Source organism: Agelaius phoeniceus, chromosome W, assembly GCF_051311805.1.
Source record: "Agelaius phoeniceus isolate bAgePho1 chromosome W, bAgePho1.hap1, whole genome shotgun sequence".
NCBI lineage: Eukaryota > Metazoa > Chordata > Aves > Passeriformes > Icteridae > Agelaius > Agelaius phoeniceus.
Window position 1 is genome coordinate 22,989,026 of NC_135301.1, and position 19,341 is coordinate 23,008,366.

Below are 19,341 nucleotides of genomic sequence, written 5' to 3' on the forward strand. Positions count from 1 at the left end.
GATGAAATTGCTGGGTTTTTTTAAACTGAAGTGCTCTAGTTTAGTATCACATGAGAGAAGGTTCCATTTAAAAAGCATCCTTGTATGTTTGTGCAGTTTAAGTTAAAGAAATCCATCCCTACCTTTATAAGAAAAAAAAAAATTAAAATAAAATGCTACATTGAGCAGGGATCAGGAACAGTACCTGTAAACACTGTTATTACACTGCATCCATTATGGGAAAAGTAACTTTGACTAAAAAGCCACTCCGATCAGTTCAGAACTTCCGTGCTGGTTTTGAAATGGTGGCCTCTCTCTACAGGCTTTAAAATAAATTTGAAGCAGAGTCTAAAGCTGAACCAGAGTTCTCTTAGTTCCAAACTCTGCCAAACATTTACACATTTATGGACTGAAAAACGAAATTACTCTTGGTAAATCAAGATATAGTTCTATACATAAAAAGACATCACTGATGTCAAAGTTCAAACTTCCAGTGAAAGATTAAGCAAACCTGATAGTTCCCATCAAGTTTACTACTACTGCATAAAGTACCCACTCTTTAGTTTTCCACAGTCATTCTGAGTGAAGGGCAGTATGTTGGTGAAGAGTATGGGTATTTATAAAACCATTTGTCTCATTTGCAGATAGACTGCTGAAGTCAGCCACTGAAACAGCCATTTTGGCACTAGCAATATGGTGTGTGTGGTTCTCAAAGTCCACACCAAGGTTATTTACAGAGACATCATTCATGAAGGATTCTGGGACAGCAATTCCCATTTTCAGTCTCTTTGCAGGTCTTTCTGTCTCCTCACTGCACATGTTCCCTGGGTTTAACTCCGAGTGATAAAAGCCAGTCTCAAATAAATTAAAACAATCATTTTCACCACTGCTAGGCAAGTTAAGCAATTCTTCTGTTCCAACAGGCACATGATTAACTACCGGTGCTCGGGGTAAGCTGTCCATAGGAGGGAAGGCATCATCCAGGCAGTTCACAGACGAAGTGTGACAGACTGTAGCTACAGTGTTTGTCAGTGCTGGAAAACAGATGAACATAAAATGTAAATGAAATAGTTGTTTATATAGTTACAACAAAAAGTTTGTGGGTTTTCTTTGGTTTTTTTCCTTTGATTTACCTGTCAACTCATTGGCAGTGATAGAGTTCAGAATGCTTAGCTGTTGATCAGGAATACTTTCTGTTCGAGTATTAGATGTTAAGGCTGAAGAATGTACTGCTCCACCAAGAGCTTCTGCTTCATCTACCAAACGATCCATGTAGTCCCTTTAAGAATATGGCGTTCATAATAGGTTAACAGGAAAACAAGGCCTAAAAATGATGATGGATTTATTCTCAGTTGCCATAGCCACTGCAGCTTTACACTGCAATGATGGGAAGAAAACCTTATCTTTTACATTTACAATTTGCAACAGAAAACATATTCCAGGGACATTTTACTTACGTAACTCCAGGATGATGGTTATACCTCTTCTTTCCAAATCTTGTTTGCTGAGCAAAGTAATCATAACGTTCTGACTTTTTCCACATGTAATAGAAAGCCACACACTCAGCAACTGTTCTGGTTCTTACCTAAAAGAAGGCAAGAAGAATTGACAAGATAAATGCAAAGCATTATGTTTTGTCATCTCCCCAGTCCCCATATTCCTGCAATATTGTCCCTTTTACTGTTCTAGTATCTGTAACAAACAAATTAAATCAGAAGATCTGAAAAAGAGATCTAGAGTTTTAAATTTCTTTACCGAGAGGGTGGTCAAACACTGGAATGGGCTTCCTAGAGAGGTGGTCGATGCCTCAGCGTGTCATTGTTTAAGAGGCATTTGGACAATTCCCTTAGAAACATGCTGGAACTTTTGGCAAGCCATGAAGCGGTCAAACAGTTGGACTAGATGATCGTTGTAGGTCCCATCCAACTGAAACAGTATATTCTATTCTAAATAATTACTACATCTGTTCTATTGTATGCATTATTGTTGTTTAGGTTTGGTTTTTTAAACTAGACTGAAACTGTATCTACATCTGAAGCATTTAAATTCATAACTTACATAGCAATTTTTTAAACTATGGGACAGACTCTGTTAAGAAGTAAAATACTAAGCAACTGAATGACCCAACAGAAGTGAAGCAGAAAAGACATTGGGTACTTGGAAAATTCTGGTCCATAGTGACAGACCAACTCATTAGCTTCGTAGCACTTTGGAAAAAAAGATTTTGAAATTATTTATTTGTATCGCTGGTGAATTACTGTTTACGGGTAAGGTCCATTTAAAAATTGAACCCCCCAGATATTTAGCATTGGACAGGTTAAGCTAAGTGTTGAACGGGATTAACTGACTTGTTGAACAGCAACCACAACCCTATAAAGTTTACCTGAAATACAACAAAAGCACCAGTCTCCTAAAGAAAAGACTTGTTGTGGTTTAACCCCCACCAGCAACTAAGCACTGCAGAGCTGCTTGCTCACTTCCCCCATCCAGTGGGATGGGGGGGGAAGAATTAGAAGGGCAAAAGTGAGAAAACTCGTGGGTTGAGATAAAGACAGTTTACTAATTTAAAAAAAAATTGCTAAAAAAGAGAAAAATAAAACCCAAGAAAAACAAGCAATGCATAAAAACCCAACTGCTCACCATCAACGAATTGATGCCCAGCCAGTTCTCAAGCCACAGCAGCCCCCACCCACCAACCTTCACCCCCCAGTTTTATTATGAGCAGGATGTCATATGGTCTGGAACACCCCCCTGTTAGTAGGGGTCAGCTGTCCCAGCTGTGTCCCCTCCCAACTCCTTGTGCACCCCCAGCCTCCTCACTGGCAGGATAGTCTGAGGAGAAATGGCTTAGACTCTACATAAGCTCTGCTCAGCAATAACTAAAACATTAGTGTCTTATCAACACTTTCCAGCACAAGTCCAAAGCATAGCCCATACTAGCTACTATAAAGAAAATTAACTCTATCCCAGTCACAACCAGTATGAAACCTCAAGGTGGTATCAAAACATACAGGACATGTACAGAAAATTTGGAAACACACATACTGGTAACTGTACCAAATGGTACGTTTACTTAATAAAAAAAAAAGCCCAATTCCTAATCTTCAGGCACAGGGGAGTTAATCAGAAGCAATTCAGATCAAGATTAGAACTCCTTTGTTGGTCAGAAACCAGAGTACTGATGGATGACTACACTTTCTGAGAACACAAAGAGCTAAGCCCGTTTCTGTAGAATTACATCTTCTGAGTGACAAAAATAATTAAAGATGTATTTTCCCCTCTCACAGACATGGTATGAAAATAATACACCTCTAGGAGAGGCAGACATTTAATCTAAATTTTAACATAAATGCATATATGGAAGCAATATCAACATGAGTTGATTTCAAAGATAATATGACTCATGTTGCAACACCTACTTTTCTAATGGCATCAAAGGCAAAATCAGCATGGAAACACCAAGCTGGTTTTAATATGTTGGCTCTTATTTCACTCTTGCATAGTTTCTGAAAAAGCATTGCTTTTACAAACATTCAGCATCATATCATCTACCAATTCTTCCATTTAACTGTAAAATACTAACCTTGTTTTTCTGTATGAGATGAAAGTCTTTCCCATAAATCAGAAGTGCATGTTCAAAGCTTCTGCATTCTTCTTCTGTCCATGCTGTCATCTCTTCTAGACAATTGCAAAAGTAGCATGATAAACTTATTTTCACTCACTAATCTTTGTGTTGCTAATGCCTGAACATCCAAACACACTCTAAAAAAAATGCAACAGTTCAGTTATTTTGACCCATGTTCTTTCCTCTAATGTAAAGATATCCTACCTGAAATCTAGTATTCCTGCTTATAAAGACTCATAAAAGAGTCTGATTACTGAAGTATTTCACCCTGGAGGGCAAAGGACATTCAAAAGACTTTATTTGTTATTTCTTAGGAAGTTTGTCATAAAAGAAAACCCCAAGATTTGTTAACATCATTATTTTTCTGAATATTCCTTCTTGCATCAGATACAAACAGTGACTGTTGGAACAAAAGAGTGAAGGAACAACCTCTGACTTTTTAAAGACAGAAGTGAATTTTAGCTTCACAAACAAAACAAAACACACTACAAAGGAATAAAAGCTTTAAAACAAAGTAGCTCAAACTATTTGAGTAGGTCAGTTTTGTCTCAAGTATTGTTGCTTCCCTATCTTGATTATGGCTTTGTGTCTATATATAATAAAGGAGGGATATTTCAGGCATCTTACATTCATAGTAGTGATCTGGTTAGTTGTCATTTAAAGCCAATGAGGGTGGAGAACAAAAACCAACCAACAATCACATTTCAAAGCATTTCTGGAAGCAGACACTGGAACAAAGACCTTGCTCCTTTCAGATGAAAGTGATAATCATTCCACTACAAGTCCATTAATTTTGTACTCCTTACTACAGAATTCTCAAGCTTCAAAGAGGCGATCTGCATGTAAAGTCTCACTGTTATGAAATTATCTTGGGAGATGTAGATTTTCAATGCATATTGAGAATAGCAGTGAACTTCAGTGGGTATAGATCATTGCACAATGATTATTCTAAGAGACAGGCATCAACAGTATTATCATCCTCTACCATTTTTAATGAGGATATAAACCCCATCTGACTTGGGGCCTGGGAGAAGATGAGCACTAGTCCTTAAGACAGAATTTGGGTCTCCGACACACAATCTCTCATAAAAGAGCTTTCTGAAACACTGCTCTGATAGTCCTTATTGTTCCCTTCACTTTTATCTTCAATACTTAAGCTTTCAGAGTACCTAACTCAGAAACATTCAATTTCCCCTTGGATTCAGGTCTGAGTAAGGAATGTCTGCCAGAATACAAACTTATACCAGGGCTCATAGGCCATTTCTGCTTTATGGAACATGTGTCAAACTACAGGACAAATAACTCTTTGCTAAATTATGCACTGATTTTTATTTAAGGGAATAATAAAGTTAGGGACAAACAAAATTGTTTTCCACTGTAAACTCAAGCAAAACTCTCCACACTCTACCATAGACCTAGACGATTATACAGTAGAACAAAGTTTAGGGTTGACATAGCACAATGTTAGCACAGTGATGAAGAGTGGGGCTCACTCATATTATCAGCTATGTTCTGATTCTTGTATAAATGTCATTAGTTTATAATTGATCATTATCTCAAAACGGTACTGTAATGTGAGGGAGAACTGCCTTATGGGAGCAAAATTAGAACTCCCCCCCTTCTCCTTCGTCTGTATCATTCTTAAAATCAAAAAAAAAATGGAAAAAAGAAGGAAAGAAAAGATGTAAAATTTGATCCTGCAACCTTTATAGAAATTGCAAACTTCTCTAGCAGACATCTCCATCTGACCAACAGTCAGATTATACCTAATCTGAGTTATATACCTAATGGGAATTATTGAAAAACATCTGAAGGACAACACAGTCATCAATCACAGCCATCATGGCCAGCACAGCTTCATGAGAGGAAAGTCCTGCTTATCAAATCTGATTTCCTTTTATGACAAGGTTACCCACCTAGTTGATCAAAGGAAGCCAATTGATATAATCTTTTTTGATTCCATAAAGCTTCTGATACTCTCTCCCAAGATCCTTCTGAACAAAATGTCCAGCCCACAGCTGGATAAACATGTAATGCGATGAGTGAGCAACTGGCTCATGGTTGGGCACAAAGTGTTATAGTGAATGGGGTGTCATCAGACTGGCCACCTGCCACTAGTGGGGTTCCACAGGGCTCCATCTTAGGCCCTGTGCTCTTCAACACCTTCATTAATGACTTGGACACAGGACTGGAGGGGATGCTAAGTAAGTTTGCAGATGATACAAAACTGTGAGGAGCTGCTGACTCCCTTGAGGGCAGAAAGGCCCTGCAGAGAGACCTTGACCAATTAGAGGACTGGGCAATCACCAACCGTATCAAATTCAACAAGGGCAAGTCCTGGAATGTGCACCTGGGATGGGGCAACCCTGGATGTACGGACAGACTGGGGAATGAGATGCTGGAAAGCAGTGCTGCGGAAAGGGACTTGCAGGTCCTGGTCGATGGCAAGTTGAATATGAGTCAGCAGTGCCCTGGCAGCCAGGAGGGCCAACTGTGTCCTGGAGTGCATCAGGCACAGCATTGCCAGCCAGTCAAAGGGAGGTGATTGTCTCAGTCTGCTCTGCACTGGGGTGGCCTCACCTCGAGTCCTGGGGACAGTTTTGGGCACCACAATATAAGAAAGATATAAAGCTATTAGAGAGTGTCCAAAGGAGATCAACAAAGATGGTGAAGGGCCTTGAGGGAAGCCGTATGAGGAACAGCTGAGGTCACTTGGCTTGTTCAGCCTGGAGAAGAGGAGACTGAGGTCAGACCTCATTGCAGTCTACAACTTCTTTGTGAGGGGAAGAGGAGGGGAAGGTAGTGATCTCTTTTCTGGTGACCAGTGACAGAACCCAAGGGAATGGTCTGAAGTTGTATCAGGGGAGGTCTGGGCTGGATATTAGGAAAAGGTTCTTCACCCAGAGGGTGGTTGGGCCCTGGAACAGGCTCCCGAGGGAATGCTCAAGGCCCCAAGGCTGCCAGAACTCAAGGAGCATTTGGTTGGATTTTTGGGATGTCCTGTGCAGGGCCAGGAGTTGGACTTTGATGATCCTTGTGGGTCTCTTCCAATTCAGCATATTCTATGATTCTATGAGTAATCTGTGCTAAAGACATCATGGAAAGGGATGTGCTTATTAATCTGAATCTTACTCATGTGTTTTCTACCCCCTCCAAAGACATATTTCTTAAAAAGCAGATACTCTCTCTTACCCTGAGATGCCTTTCCATTTGAGCAGTATCTCTCAGTTGCTTCTTTAACATTATGGCTACTTTTGAGTAGTTCATATAGTGCCTATAAAATAGAAGTAGTCTTTAGAAAGAGTTAAAATTTCCAAATATCCTATATAAATTTCTGAAACAAGCCTTTCAGTGAACATATCTAATGTAAAAAGAGGTTATATCTTTATACAGGATGAAAATGTTAAAATAATCAAAAGCAAAACCATCCAAATATTAAGGCAAGGTTTAATTAAGCAAATGTAAAATATTATATGCAATAATTAGAAAAGCTGTATTTGTCAACATCATGCCAATTTGAAACATCATAGATCACACTGCCAACATTCAAATACTCAATTTTAAGCATGTGTTTAAAATTACAAATAAGATCCTGACCCCAGTAGCATCCAATTAAAAAAATATTGCTGCCTTTATAATACAAGGCAGAGAAAGAGAACACATTAATTACAAAGCAATGTGCCACAAATGGAACAGGATATAAAATATACTTGTTCATTGTCACGTGTATGTAGTCCTTCAGGAATTCTGCCAATCATATTTTCATTTCCTGCTCTTAAGGAGGTTTCAAAAAGGTATTCTTTAACTTTATTTTCTGAGATGACATCAGGTTTCCAAAGTAAATGGTCTTCATTTTCATAGGCTGTTAAAACAGAATTAATTTATGGCAAGTGTGACACTTTTAAGGCTAGAACATAAAAGGCTATTTCACAAAGAACAGGAATACAGAAGTAATAAAATCAAGCACTGTCATGACACTTTCAAATTGCAGCTCATTTTTTCCCCAAAAAGCCTTAGTTTAGAGAGACTGCAGTGTAGTATGGTGAAGAGATTCAGATTCCATGAGGATGAGATAAGGGACTGGCTCTTGAGAAAGAATCTCTACAGAGGAGCAGGTTGTTGACAGGTAGATGATTCAAGTCAAATTATGCATATATATTAATCTTAATATAAAAAAAACTAGCAAAACCACTCTGTTTTATTCAGATGTTTACAACAAATAAGCTATAGTTTACAATAAAAAGTGCACTTTAAAATTTCAAATACTGCATATAAAATTAAAAAAAAAAGAGGTGGCAGCTAACGGGTAATTTTCAAATAAATTTGCTAAAACTTACTTAGCAGAATGGAAATCTAGGTCTAAATGTGGTAATTTCTTTTAGCATTCACTAACAACTGAATGCTGTTATCAACTATTTTACAAGCAATCAGGATGTATAGTCCTCCTTCATAGTATACTGAAATCATATATGCACCTCTTAAGTAGCTTATTTGAAATATATTGGAAATATTCAAGAGTTGGCCTGAACCCTTGTTTATGCACACACACATTTAAACTCTAGATTAAACTAAATCCTTTACTCTGATCAATAGATGTGTTTACACATAATGCTTTATGTACTCTCTTGGCAATATAAATTAGAGTTATTAAATTCTAACACACCCAAGTATAATGGCAGTTCCACTAGAAGAGATGAAGAAGATTCTCAAATCTCTCATATAACTGCAGGAAAGAATATTAAGCTAAAATGAAGAATAAAATTGCATCTCCTCCTAAAGTTCTGTTATGACTTAAGAACACTGAAAGCTTTCAAACAGACATGTTACAAGTGTAAGGTTTATAGAAGAGCAGAACTGCTTTCTAGCACAATTTCAGTACCTGGGACTTCACAGCAGAAATATAAGCCCCTGTTTGCCATCACAAGCTCTTCAGGAAGTACAAAAGAGGCTTCTACAGAATCTTCCACCCTCTCCAAGCATTGCTGAGCTCAGCTTCAATCTCCATTATCAACCAAGACAACCCAACACTTTTCTCTGGAATCCATACCTGATATTCTCAAGAGGAACTCCTCAGGCTCTACTATCTGGGAGACCTCTTTGCTCCTGGCTATGCCACTGAACAATACTCTCTCTGGTTCTCTCTTGCACCAGCTTGTTCCAGAGAAAGTTGTCAGATTAATGCGTTCCTGATCATCCTCTGGTTGTTGGCCCTTCTCTAGTTCTTGACCAAGGAGAAGTCAAGATGTGTAAATAGTAAAAGGACTATTCAGATAAAACTGATTTTCACTCTTCTATTTGTTACAACCAGTAAGCATCATGCTCAAATCATAGAAAATAGAAAACTTCCATAGATTTCTTAAGCAACACAAGAGATGTTAATTTGCTAATGCTTCCAGCCAGTGAAGGTTTCTAAAAGTTCCATATAAAACTCTATTAAATAAAGTTATTTCTTCTACTTTGGCACAATTTCAGTTTTTAACCTAAATTTACACAGCAATACCATCATACTTAAAACATCTTTTTTTTTTTTTAAAGACAAGGTATATTGAGATCTACATCTACTCATGCTATGGAAAATTCAAATAGTCCATTGCTTTGTTTTTCATAACCATTTTGTAACCCACACTGTCATACTTGCTAAAAAAGAAGCAAAGAAAAATACTGAAGATCTTCAATGCAAACTTACATGTTCATAGCCCAGTTATGATATCCTGATGAAAATATTTACTTCTTGACCCAGTTTGTTGCCTCCTAATATTGCTAGATACTTCAGAATTAACACTGTAACCCACCCTCCTATGTCTTCTCAGAAATATTCTCTCAAAGTTGTAGAATCACACTTTTAAGATATAATTATGTGGTTGTATTACTTCAGTTGACTAGGGGTTTTTTGGTTGGTTGGTTTGGTTTTTTAACTAAGTCATAGAATTTATCTTATAAATTTAAATAACATTTTCCCATCAGCTGCTATGTATAAATATAAGTACTAAAACAGAATAACTTACCCTTTTCATTATTACTGTATCTGCCAAGGTAAGGTGGAATTTCAGCCTGATACTGTAAACCAACCTTTATTTCCTGAAGATGTAACAAAAATCATAAGGGTATTAATATTCTGTGCATGGAAGTATTACAAAGTCCATTAACATGGGATTTTGCAGATAATTTCAGAATTAAGGTACTATTTTAGATATGTACTATAAATTTTAATGCATTTTTTAAAGTTTTCTTAACTTTTTCTTTTTCTTAAGATATAGTTATTACCTTTCTCAAATCTTCAGATGAATTAACATTGTCTGCCTCTATGTCTTCACCATCTGATTCCTTATCTCCATCACACGTAGTGTTTGCTTCAGACACAAATAAGTTGGCTTTAGCTAGGAAGAATTTTCAGTTCAAACACAGATATTCTTTACTTTTCAAAGGAGCCCTGCTTTTATTCTGGAAGACACTCATCACCAGTCTGTTGATCTACATTTCTATCAAACTAGAATGAAGTCAGAAAGCATTGGTGCTTGCATATTGCAGAACTGAAACATTTACCATTATTGCAACTAAGACAATATTTCTAACAGTCAAAAGGAAATTAGATCATTTTTCTTCATTGATTTTCTTCAATAAATGCTTACACCTTATAGAAAAGTTATGAGAAAAACAGAAAACTTCCAGGGCTATGACTTAGCCATGGGTTAATCACAAAGAAAGTTGAAGGTAAGTCTTTATTACCTACTGAAGCCTTTCATCTGAAGTTTTAATTGACATTCAAAACATTCCTTTAAACAAGGCTACCTCAGCAAGAACTAAAGATATAGTACATATACAGGAAACAGATTAAGCAAAAGATAACAAAAGACTGCTTACTCCTCTTAAATATTTTTTTCCTTAGGAAGAAATACAGTAGAGCACTCCAAGTAATTGAAATACAGTACTCCACAGAATAACTCATATTTTAGAATTTGGAACTCTGTGGTTCTGGGTTCTGAAGTAATTATATTTTTTTATTTTATCCCCAGCAGAATGGAATCTATAGTTCTGATAAGAGCTATTACATATTCTCAACTTTCAGTAATAACATGTTCATAAATAGGGTTTTAATTTTAGCTTCATCACAACTAAATAGAATCGTCAACATCAAAGACAATATCCAATATGATAGACTGAGGCTCCTCTTCTGTAGTCGTTACTAGAATCACCAGTCTATCTCTTTTTGCTGTTAGAAAGAGGCAAGAAGCTAACATGAATGTGTGAAACAGCAATATGCCTGGATAATAATATGCAATTACTTTTTCCAATGAATCCAAATTTAACAAAATGGCCTGTATTAAACATGTTTATCTTAAAATTGAATGTTATTTTAAGAGAAATGGACAGGGATGAGAAAAAAAAAAGATGGAACTGTCAACAGCACAGAAAACTGACATTTCCCTCACTGACATGGTGGATATTTGATGTTAAAATGCCCAATCAAAAGTTCTAATAGAGAAAGAGCAACATTCTGATAGAAAAACCACAATAGCTGAAAGCAAAGATGACTGTTTCTTAATCCTGAGTAAAATGAAGGAGCTAATAATTCTTTCCATAAAGTTGCCACACTTTCAGTGTCATATTCATTAACAGTTCACAAGCAATGTTTAAGTGCCAGCAAGATTGGGGTTTGCTTAAAAAATTATAATGCCCTTTTTTAAAGTTTTTTATATCTCTCTCAAAAATGCCTTACATTACACAATCAGCAGCATGCAAAGGGCTACAATTGCTGATGATTGAGACAGCACGTGCCCTTTATCATCCCCTTTCTCTAGAGGGATGAAGTTCCCCAGGAAAAGGTCAAAATACTTGCCAAATTAAAATTGTGATAAAAATCCTCCACACTGTCTATTGCAGTTCATTTGTTCACTGGTGTACTAGAGTTAGAGCAATGAGGAATATCTTGTCAAGGTTGGATAATTGAACCAATGGTTCTTGGATCTTTCCCATAATAGTTCCATGGGTAGTGAAATTTTGGTGGTCATGGGTTCATAGGCCCCATCCCATATAAAAACACGGGCTCCTGAACTCCTATGGAAAATCATTGAATATGTGAAGGGAAATAATCACAAAGAAACCAAATTCCAGTTCACATCCATAGGCTGAATAGAGGAGTCACTGGCTTAAAAGTAGCAGCAAAAATTTTAGTAGAGAAACACTAATTTAAAAGAACAGGTTACATATTCATGCCATTCACCAATGCACAGAAAATTACCAAGTGTTCCTTGACACAAATTAACTATTAATTATGAAAAGCTACTGTATTTTTAGAAAAATTGTGCTTGTGCTTTGAGCACCATATTAAATATAGATCTTTTAGGTAATCAATAATACCAACCAAAGACAATATTCATGTACAACATCCTGCAAAGCACTGTTTCTCAATCCCACTCTGCAATTCTGATATTTTAAACTAGAAAGCTATATAGTTTATAATATATGGTAAGACGTTATGAGTACTATTATAAAATTAGGTTTCCTACATCTTAATGGCCGAGGAAAGAAGTCAGTAGCCTCATGTGAAGTAACTGATGGCGTCAAGTCATCAGCAGAGGACTGCGTTTCTTCATCATCACCTGACAAGAGGTCTTTAGCTATTTCCTCCTGTATCATTAAAATAAAAAAACCCATAACTTCAGACAGACTATTAAATATAAACTGGTGAGCATTTAGATTCAGCAAATTGTAAGTCTCATTAATTAAAATGAATTATTTTACCATAAGGAATTTTAGCAGACTGTTAACTATTAAAAAGCTAATCCACTCCTAATTCTCAAAACAAATATAACCATTCATTTCAGAGTTGAACACGGAGGTTTATTTCCCCCTAGTCTTCTATTAAAATAAATGCACAAGTAGTAACCCCTGCATGCATCAAATCTCAGATGTTCATCCAACTGCTTTAAAATAAAAAAGTGAGTGGAAACATTTTAAATTCTGTCATTCTTTACATCACAGATACCCCTTAAATTCGGGGGGGGGGGGGGTGGGTCTAATGGGTGAACAAACAAAAACTCAAACCAAAAGCCAGGCACTTTCATAGATTTTTTCTGAGAAGAATTACAGATAACTGACAAAAGATAATAAAGTGGGGGGGTGGGGGGCAAGAACACGCCTCCTCCACTACCAGACATGCTTGAGCCCCTCTATAGTGATTAGGGAGGCAAAGAACTGTATTAGACAAGAAGCCAAGTACATTTCTGTAGCCTCAACACAATGGTGACTCCTAATGAGAATCAGATGTGCAAAGCCATCATTATACTATACTTTCTGTGGAGTTTATAATTTCATCATACGTATGGAAATTAAAAAAAAAAAAGACATGTACTTACTACCTACAGATTTTATAATACAGACTACTAGTTTCATGCCTTATAGCCAACAATCAGATTCATCTCAGAATTCAAAGTTAGCCTGTGAATCATAAAAACTGTAGTTTTGTGTTTCTATATTCAACAATGCAATACATATAGTAATTGCACAGAAAACAATCTCTCACCCCCCAAAGATGAGATTTTTTATAAATTATATGCATTTGAAAGAAACATTCCAAAGCACCCAGTAGTGCACTTTTCAAGTTATCCACAAATGTTTGATACATGACATGTATGTTTGAAGCCAGAATTATTATTTCTGGACATTGCATACATTAAAATAAAATACAGAAATTTTCAGAAAAAAATCCCACTTCTATAAAATAAAAAAAAATCTATTTAAAGTTCTCTGAATGTGTTTTAGAAGAACCACTACCTTATTCATTTCTCAATTGTAATAATATAATGCCACTAAAGTTGCTATGCATTTGTGTGATAATTATAATTAAATCCAGATCCTAAATATCTTTGAAAAAGAATTAAAAAGTACAATCACAGAATCATTTATGTTGGAAAAGACCTTTAAGGTCATTGAGTCCAACCATAAAGCTAACACTGCCAAGTCCACCACTAGTACAGTAACTCTTAATTGTATGTTGAAATTGACAAAGATATGTATTTCATAACATCAAGAGACAGTGAAACATAAGGTCACACGGATTTCTACTTTTAAACTGTAATACAGGGGAAAACAGTTCTGACTTACTTTATCTAGAGTCATATCTGGAAGCTCATCTGCAAGTTCGCTTGGAGAGCTATCCACACTGGAACCAGCCATAACTGGAATTGTGGGTTCATAGCCATAAAATGCCAGCAAATCTTCCAACGGCATGTTTCCTTCCTAATACAAGAAGATTTACAAACATTTCAACATATTGCCAAATACTTGTAAACAGTTCAGACCTAAAAGGATAAGACGTATTTTGAAAAACAAAAGTAAAAAACAAACAAGAAAAATTTAATTGAAAGCAGGAATCTTGATTAAAAATCTAAAATATTTTCAGGCATGAGACTGAAATAATTCATAACTGTGTCTCTTGGCAATATAATGAAGTCACATTAAACTATTGAAGAAAACCATTTAGTGGATGAAACTAAAGAGTAATTATTAAAAATTTGCTCCTTATCTGATTCACACTGTAGAACATGATTTGCCTATATTTCTTCAAGACAGAAGATAGACTAGGAACATTAACAACGCCCTTACAAGAAATGCAGAAAAACCTGAAAACTTTAGTCCTATATAGTTACAGCTGCAAAGTGTCTAAAACACCACAGAAATAAATCAATGTAGCAATCTTTTATCCCTCCTTTCCATCTTCTGCACAATACATTTTATAATTACTGTAGAGAAGGTGGTGTAGTTTAACCCCAAGCAGTAACTAAGTACCACACAGCTACTCACTCACTCCTCCCCAGTGTGGACATGAGAATTGAAATGGTAAAAGTGAGAAAGAAACTCATGAGTTGAGATAGTCTAATCTTTAAAAATAAACTTTTTTTTTTTTTAATGCAAGGAAAATAGGAGAAAAAAGAACCACAACAAGACAAAGAAAGAGGTATATAAAACCCAAGAAAGACAAATAATCCAAATGAAAACAATTGCTTACCACCAACTGATGCCCAGCTAGTCCCAGAGCAGTGGCTTCCCACCACCATTCAGCCACTTGGCTTGTTTGATCATGGCATACATTTAACATTCATGGATAACCTCTACAGTGGCATTAAGTCAAGTCGACCTCTCAATCATGAGCCCATTTGTATGCTGCATCCCTTCCTATATATCCTGATGTGCCATGGGCCCATCAAGCTATAAATAGGTCACCCTTCTGTTCCCAGTCCAGATCCACCTGAGTCACTTCAATCCCAGCAGCCTGATCCACCTGCTTATTGTTTCAATGTTCTTCAGTGGCCTGACTCTTGAGTACATGAGCATCTACATGACATAGCTTCACAACCAGGTTCTCTGCCCAAGCAGCAATATCTTGCCACAATGCAGCAGCCCAGATGGGTTTACCTCTGCACTGCCAGTTATCCTGCTTCCGTCATTGCAACCACCCCCACAGGGCATTTGCCACCATCCCTGAGTCAGTGCAGAGATAAAAGTATTGGCCATTTTTCTTGTTCAGCAATATTTGTAGCCAGCTGGATGGCTTTCACCTCTGCAAACTGACTCGATTCACCTTCTCCTTCAGCAGTTTCCACAACTTGTCATGTAGGACTCCACATGGCAGCTTTCCAACTTTGATGTTTTCCTACAATATGACAGGATCCATCTGTAAACAGGGCATATTGCTTTTTATTTTCTGGTAGTTTACTATATAGTGGAGACTCTTGAGCCCGAGTCATCTCCTTTGGCAACACTGAAGTTTTGACCAGTTCACAATCACTTTTAGAATTCCTGGGTGGTTGGGGTTTCTCATTCAAACCCACTGTATAATCAGTGCAACCCACTTACTCCACGTAGCATCAGTTGCATGATGTGTAAAGGGGACCCTGCCTTTGAACATCCAGCCCAACACAGGAAATTGAGGTGCCAAAAGGAGCTGTGCGTCAGTACCAACTACTTCTGAAGCTGCTTGAACTCCTTCATATACTGCTAATATTTCTTTTTGAGGCTGCCTCTTCTGATTTGCTCTCCTGCTCCCTGTTAGAAGCTTCTTCATCTCTTACTAAACGAGTTGACTTCTGCTTCCATTGTTTCTGCCTCTTTGGAATAGCCAGGGCATCTTTTTCTTTCCCCCCATATATTCTATCACTTCATCAGGATTCCACACTTGTTCAGGAGTGAAGTTTCAGACCATTGGAGGTGTAAACCTTTCTAGACACCTGTTCATATTGTCCCATATACATGCCTTGCCACTCATAACCACACTGCTGCAGGGCCTGGGTCTTATTCCTAAATAGCTTCTTAACCTCATGAAAAGCTGAAGTAATATTCCTAAGAAATACAAATAGAAGCATTTAGACTACTGAAGGATGTTCAAGATACTGAAGAGTTATTGTAACAAGGGAGAAAACATGACAAAAGGTGGTGGTGAAGGTGCCATTCTGTATTACCTCCACAAAAAAAAATCTCTCAGAGGAAGAAGTATAATTGTTAATCGTCTCCATGAGATGGTACCTGAAGTACATTAATCTTCAGTACAGAGCCCAAATACCAGATTAAGCTCAAGGCCAGTATTTTAATAATATATCTTGCAGGCAAAACATCACTAAGCACTACAGAGCATTAGCAAACTGCAAAATCCAATGCCAATCTTGAACACATACAGCAAAAAAAGAGAGGATGGCATAGATCAGACAAGCTAATGTCAAGAACAGATAAATCAATATAATGACCAGCAAATGTTAACAGATGTAAATTCTTCCTAATGTTATAGTCAAATCTGTTAACTCAAACCATTTGTGCCCTGTTGTGTCTTAACCCTGGATGGCAACTAAACACTACAGAGCTGCTCCCTCCCTCCCTCCTCCATGGGATGGGGGGAAGAGAATTGGATAAGTGAAAAAGAAACTTGTGTGTTAAAATAAAGACAGTTTAATGTTTAAAAAGACATAATTTTTTTTTTAATTGTAAGGAAAAGAAAAAAATAAAAAGAGGGGGGAAGTAAAACCCAAGAAACACAAGTTATCCAAATGAAAACAATTGCTCACCATGAACTGACCAATGCCCAGCCAGTCCCTGAGCAGCAGGGCAGTGTGAGAAGCAGAAAAGGCCTTGGCTCTGTGTAAGCTTTGTTCCGCAATAACTACATCAGTGTGTTATCAACACTGTTTAAGCACAAATCCAAAGCATAGCCCCATACTAATTACTAGCAAGAAAATTAACTCTCCCAGACAAGACCAGTACAGAAAGTAATAGGAGAAAAACAGCTAATGATACAGAAGCAAAAATCAAGAGAAAGGCTTAGTTTAGAACTTCTTTTTTCCAACAGCTTTTGATCAAACTATTTTACTAAATATCATCATACTTGCATCCTAACACATTTAATAAAACAAACTGTGGAAATTTTCTTTAGTTACCTGATTCAAGTTATCAAATAATTAGGAATACTTTCTAATAATTTATACCTTTAAAAGTTATATTACCTTAAAAAATTTCTTGTTGAACTTATACACTGATTAAGCTACTTGTTTTCTTTAATCAACTAAGGTCTTAGTCCTGCAAAGACTTTTCACAATGGATAAATGCAAATTCATGTCCAAGTCTTTCCAGGATTGGGACATAAAGTACTAAAGTATTTGAGTGGCTCTCAGTTCTTTTTCCTTATTTTATAGAAGCAATAAGATAATTTTGTGGAGTACCAACTCCATTTCAACCACCAGACTTGCAAGCTGCTTTGCTATTATAATTGCAAGTTCATAATTAGCAAAAATATAACTGTAAAAGGTAGCAAGGCAAAACCAAAACAAACAAAAACCCCAGAAGTTAAGAAAATTTGTTTTTAAATGGACTACAAAAGCACAGCCTCCTATTTAATGCTAAAAATTACACTGGAAGTCTGTTGATCAAAATCTGCAGTTATGCTGAGTGGTGTAAGTGGGTCACTGAATGGTAATGCAAGCAGCATCAGTTTCTGGCTATTTAGCATTCAGCAGGCATTTAAAATGGGTGATGCACTGACACAGATGAACAAAATGTAGAAACAGAAAAAACATGTAATTAAAGAATGCAAAAAGGAATAGGAAAAGCCAAGGAGCACACTGGTTATTTTGTACACCCAGCAAATGCCAAACTGATGAAACTGAGATACAGAACTACAATTTATGTAGCAAATGAATGTGAAAAATGTGTAAAACAGGACTGCGCTTCCAGATTGGAAAACCAAAATCTGACCAACAGAATGAAACACAGCTAGCTGTCACTTAAGGTACAATTGAAATTTATTTCCAACTTATAAAACTTAGAAGTGACAAGTGATATTAGATAATAAGACTTTAAAATTTGCTTCAGTAATTTCTTTTCCAAAGTGAAGAAGTTATTAAATGAAAAAGACCAATCTGAACTTAACACTAATAACTTTGAGAAGCTAATGTCAGCCTTTTTGTGAGGAAGCACTGCTACATCCTAACCAAACCTGATATTTTTTTCTTTAAAAAAAAAAAACAACTCCAAAGGTATTTTGCAGAAAATTGCACTATGCTATACAAACTAAAGAACAGGTTGAGTGTTGTCTTCACTAAAAAGCTACAACATATATGGACATTTAGGAGAGAGCAAGTCACTCTTACCTTTTCTAAATCTTCAATTTCAGAGCTGAAATTTTTGTTTTCTTCCATCATTTCCTCCTCTTCATCAAGAGTTCGTTCATCATCATAATCATGTACCAGCATTTCAGCAGAAGGGTCAAAGTCATGATCCTCAGAGGATAAAGAGCCAACTATCAAAAAACCCTAATTTGAGTATTTTTTTTTTCTATACCAACATATGAAATTACAACACAGAAAAAAATAAGGTTGCATGAGTCTTTACATACATAGTTAGAACTCTCAGTGGAATAAATGGAACAAATTCTTAACTACCTGACAAATTCAACTATTTTAGCTGGCCTTCCCTTTTTGTATTGTAATAGGTGCAGTTTTCTCTCTTGCAGTATAGAGTACTTGGGAAAAGTATCTAAACTACTGAAACAAAGTTTCAGAAAGTACAATAACAAATTAATATTTTACTGAATAAAAGCTTGTTTTAAAGATCCTGGAAATCATCATTAAAGTATAAGATCCACATGTCACAAGATTTCAGATGCTGCAAGACACTGATTTATAGACTCAGATTCTATTTATATTATTTTTATGGTAACTAGCATAGCTTTTTACTGATTAACAGCTAACTTAGGTTGCAAACCAGTTTCCTAACAACAGCAAAATAAGCAGCAAGACTCACTTCAGATTAGTCTCACGGATGAGATCTTTTATTAAAACTAATTTAATTCTTAGTAATTGATCTAAAAGAGAACAAACATAGCAGTTTCAAGAAATATAGAGGGAAATATACCAGAAATAACAAAACATTTCTAATGGATCACAGTAATTAACAAGTCATTATGACAGCTCTGTGGTCCAACAGACACTTTTTCATTACCCAAGAGGATACTCATAAGTCATAAAAAAGTACTGTTGTTATTTTGAGTGCATTTGTTAGAAAGCACTATATTCAACAAGTTTTTAAGATGCAAATATTCTGTACAGCAATGTCAGTGTTCTACAATGAAAATTACTGAAATGCAGGGTTGTTTTGTTTTTTAGTGTTCACTTTGTTAAGACTTTCATGATGGAGGAAAAAACCAGACTAGGATATTTCTCTTTCACCCCTGGTTTCCCCTTCTAGTTCTTACA

At 36.4% G+C, this 19,341-nt stretch overlaps 1 protein-coding gene across 2 annotated transcripts; it reads right to left on the reverse strand.

The window, feature by feature from the left end:
- Positions 1-276: 276 nt before the first annotated feature.
- Positions 277-18,354, reverse strand: LOC129133614 (mesoderm induction early response protein 3-like). Of its 2 annotated transcripts, none has more exons than XM_054653255.1 (11): positions 18,238-18,354; positions 13,709-13,843; positions 12,112-12,232; positions 9,869-9,954; positions 9,610-9,682; positions 7,315-7,466; positions 6,797-6,878; positions 3,563-3,654; positions 1,437-1,564; positions 1,113-1,258; positions 277-1,013 (listed from the first exon to the last, which is right to left on the reverse strand). In XM_054653255.1, exons 1-11 carry the CDS (start codon positions 18,337-18,339, stop codon positions 553-555), a joined length of 1,578 nt encoding a protein of 525 aa, XP_054509230.1. In that variant the 5' UTR covers positions 18,340-18,354; the 3' UTR covers positions 277-552. The 2 variants fall into 2 exon arrangements, with proteins under 2 accessions (XP_054509230.1, XP_054509229.1); XM_054653254.1 differs by having other exon boundaries at positions 3,563-3,657.
- Between the last annotated feature and the right edge of the window lie 987 nt (positions 18,355-19,341).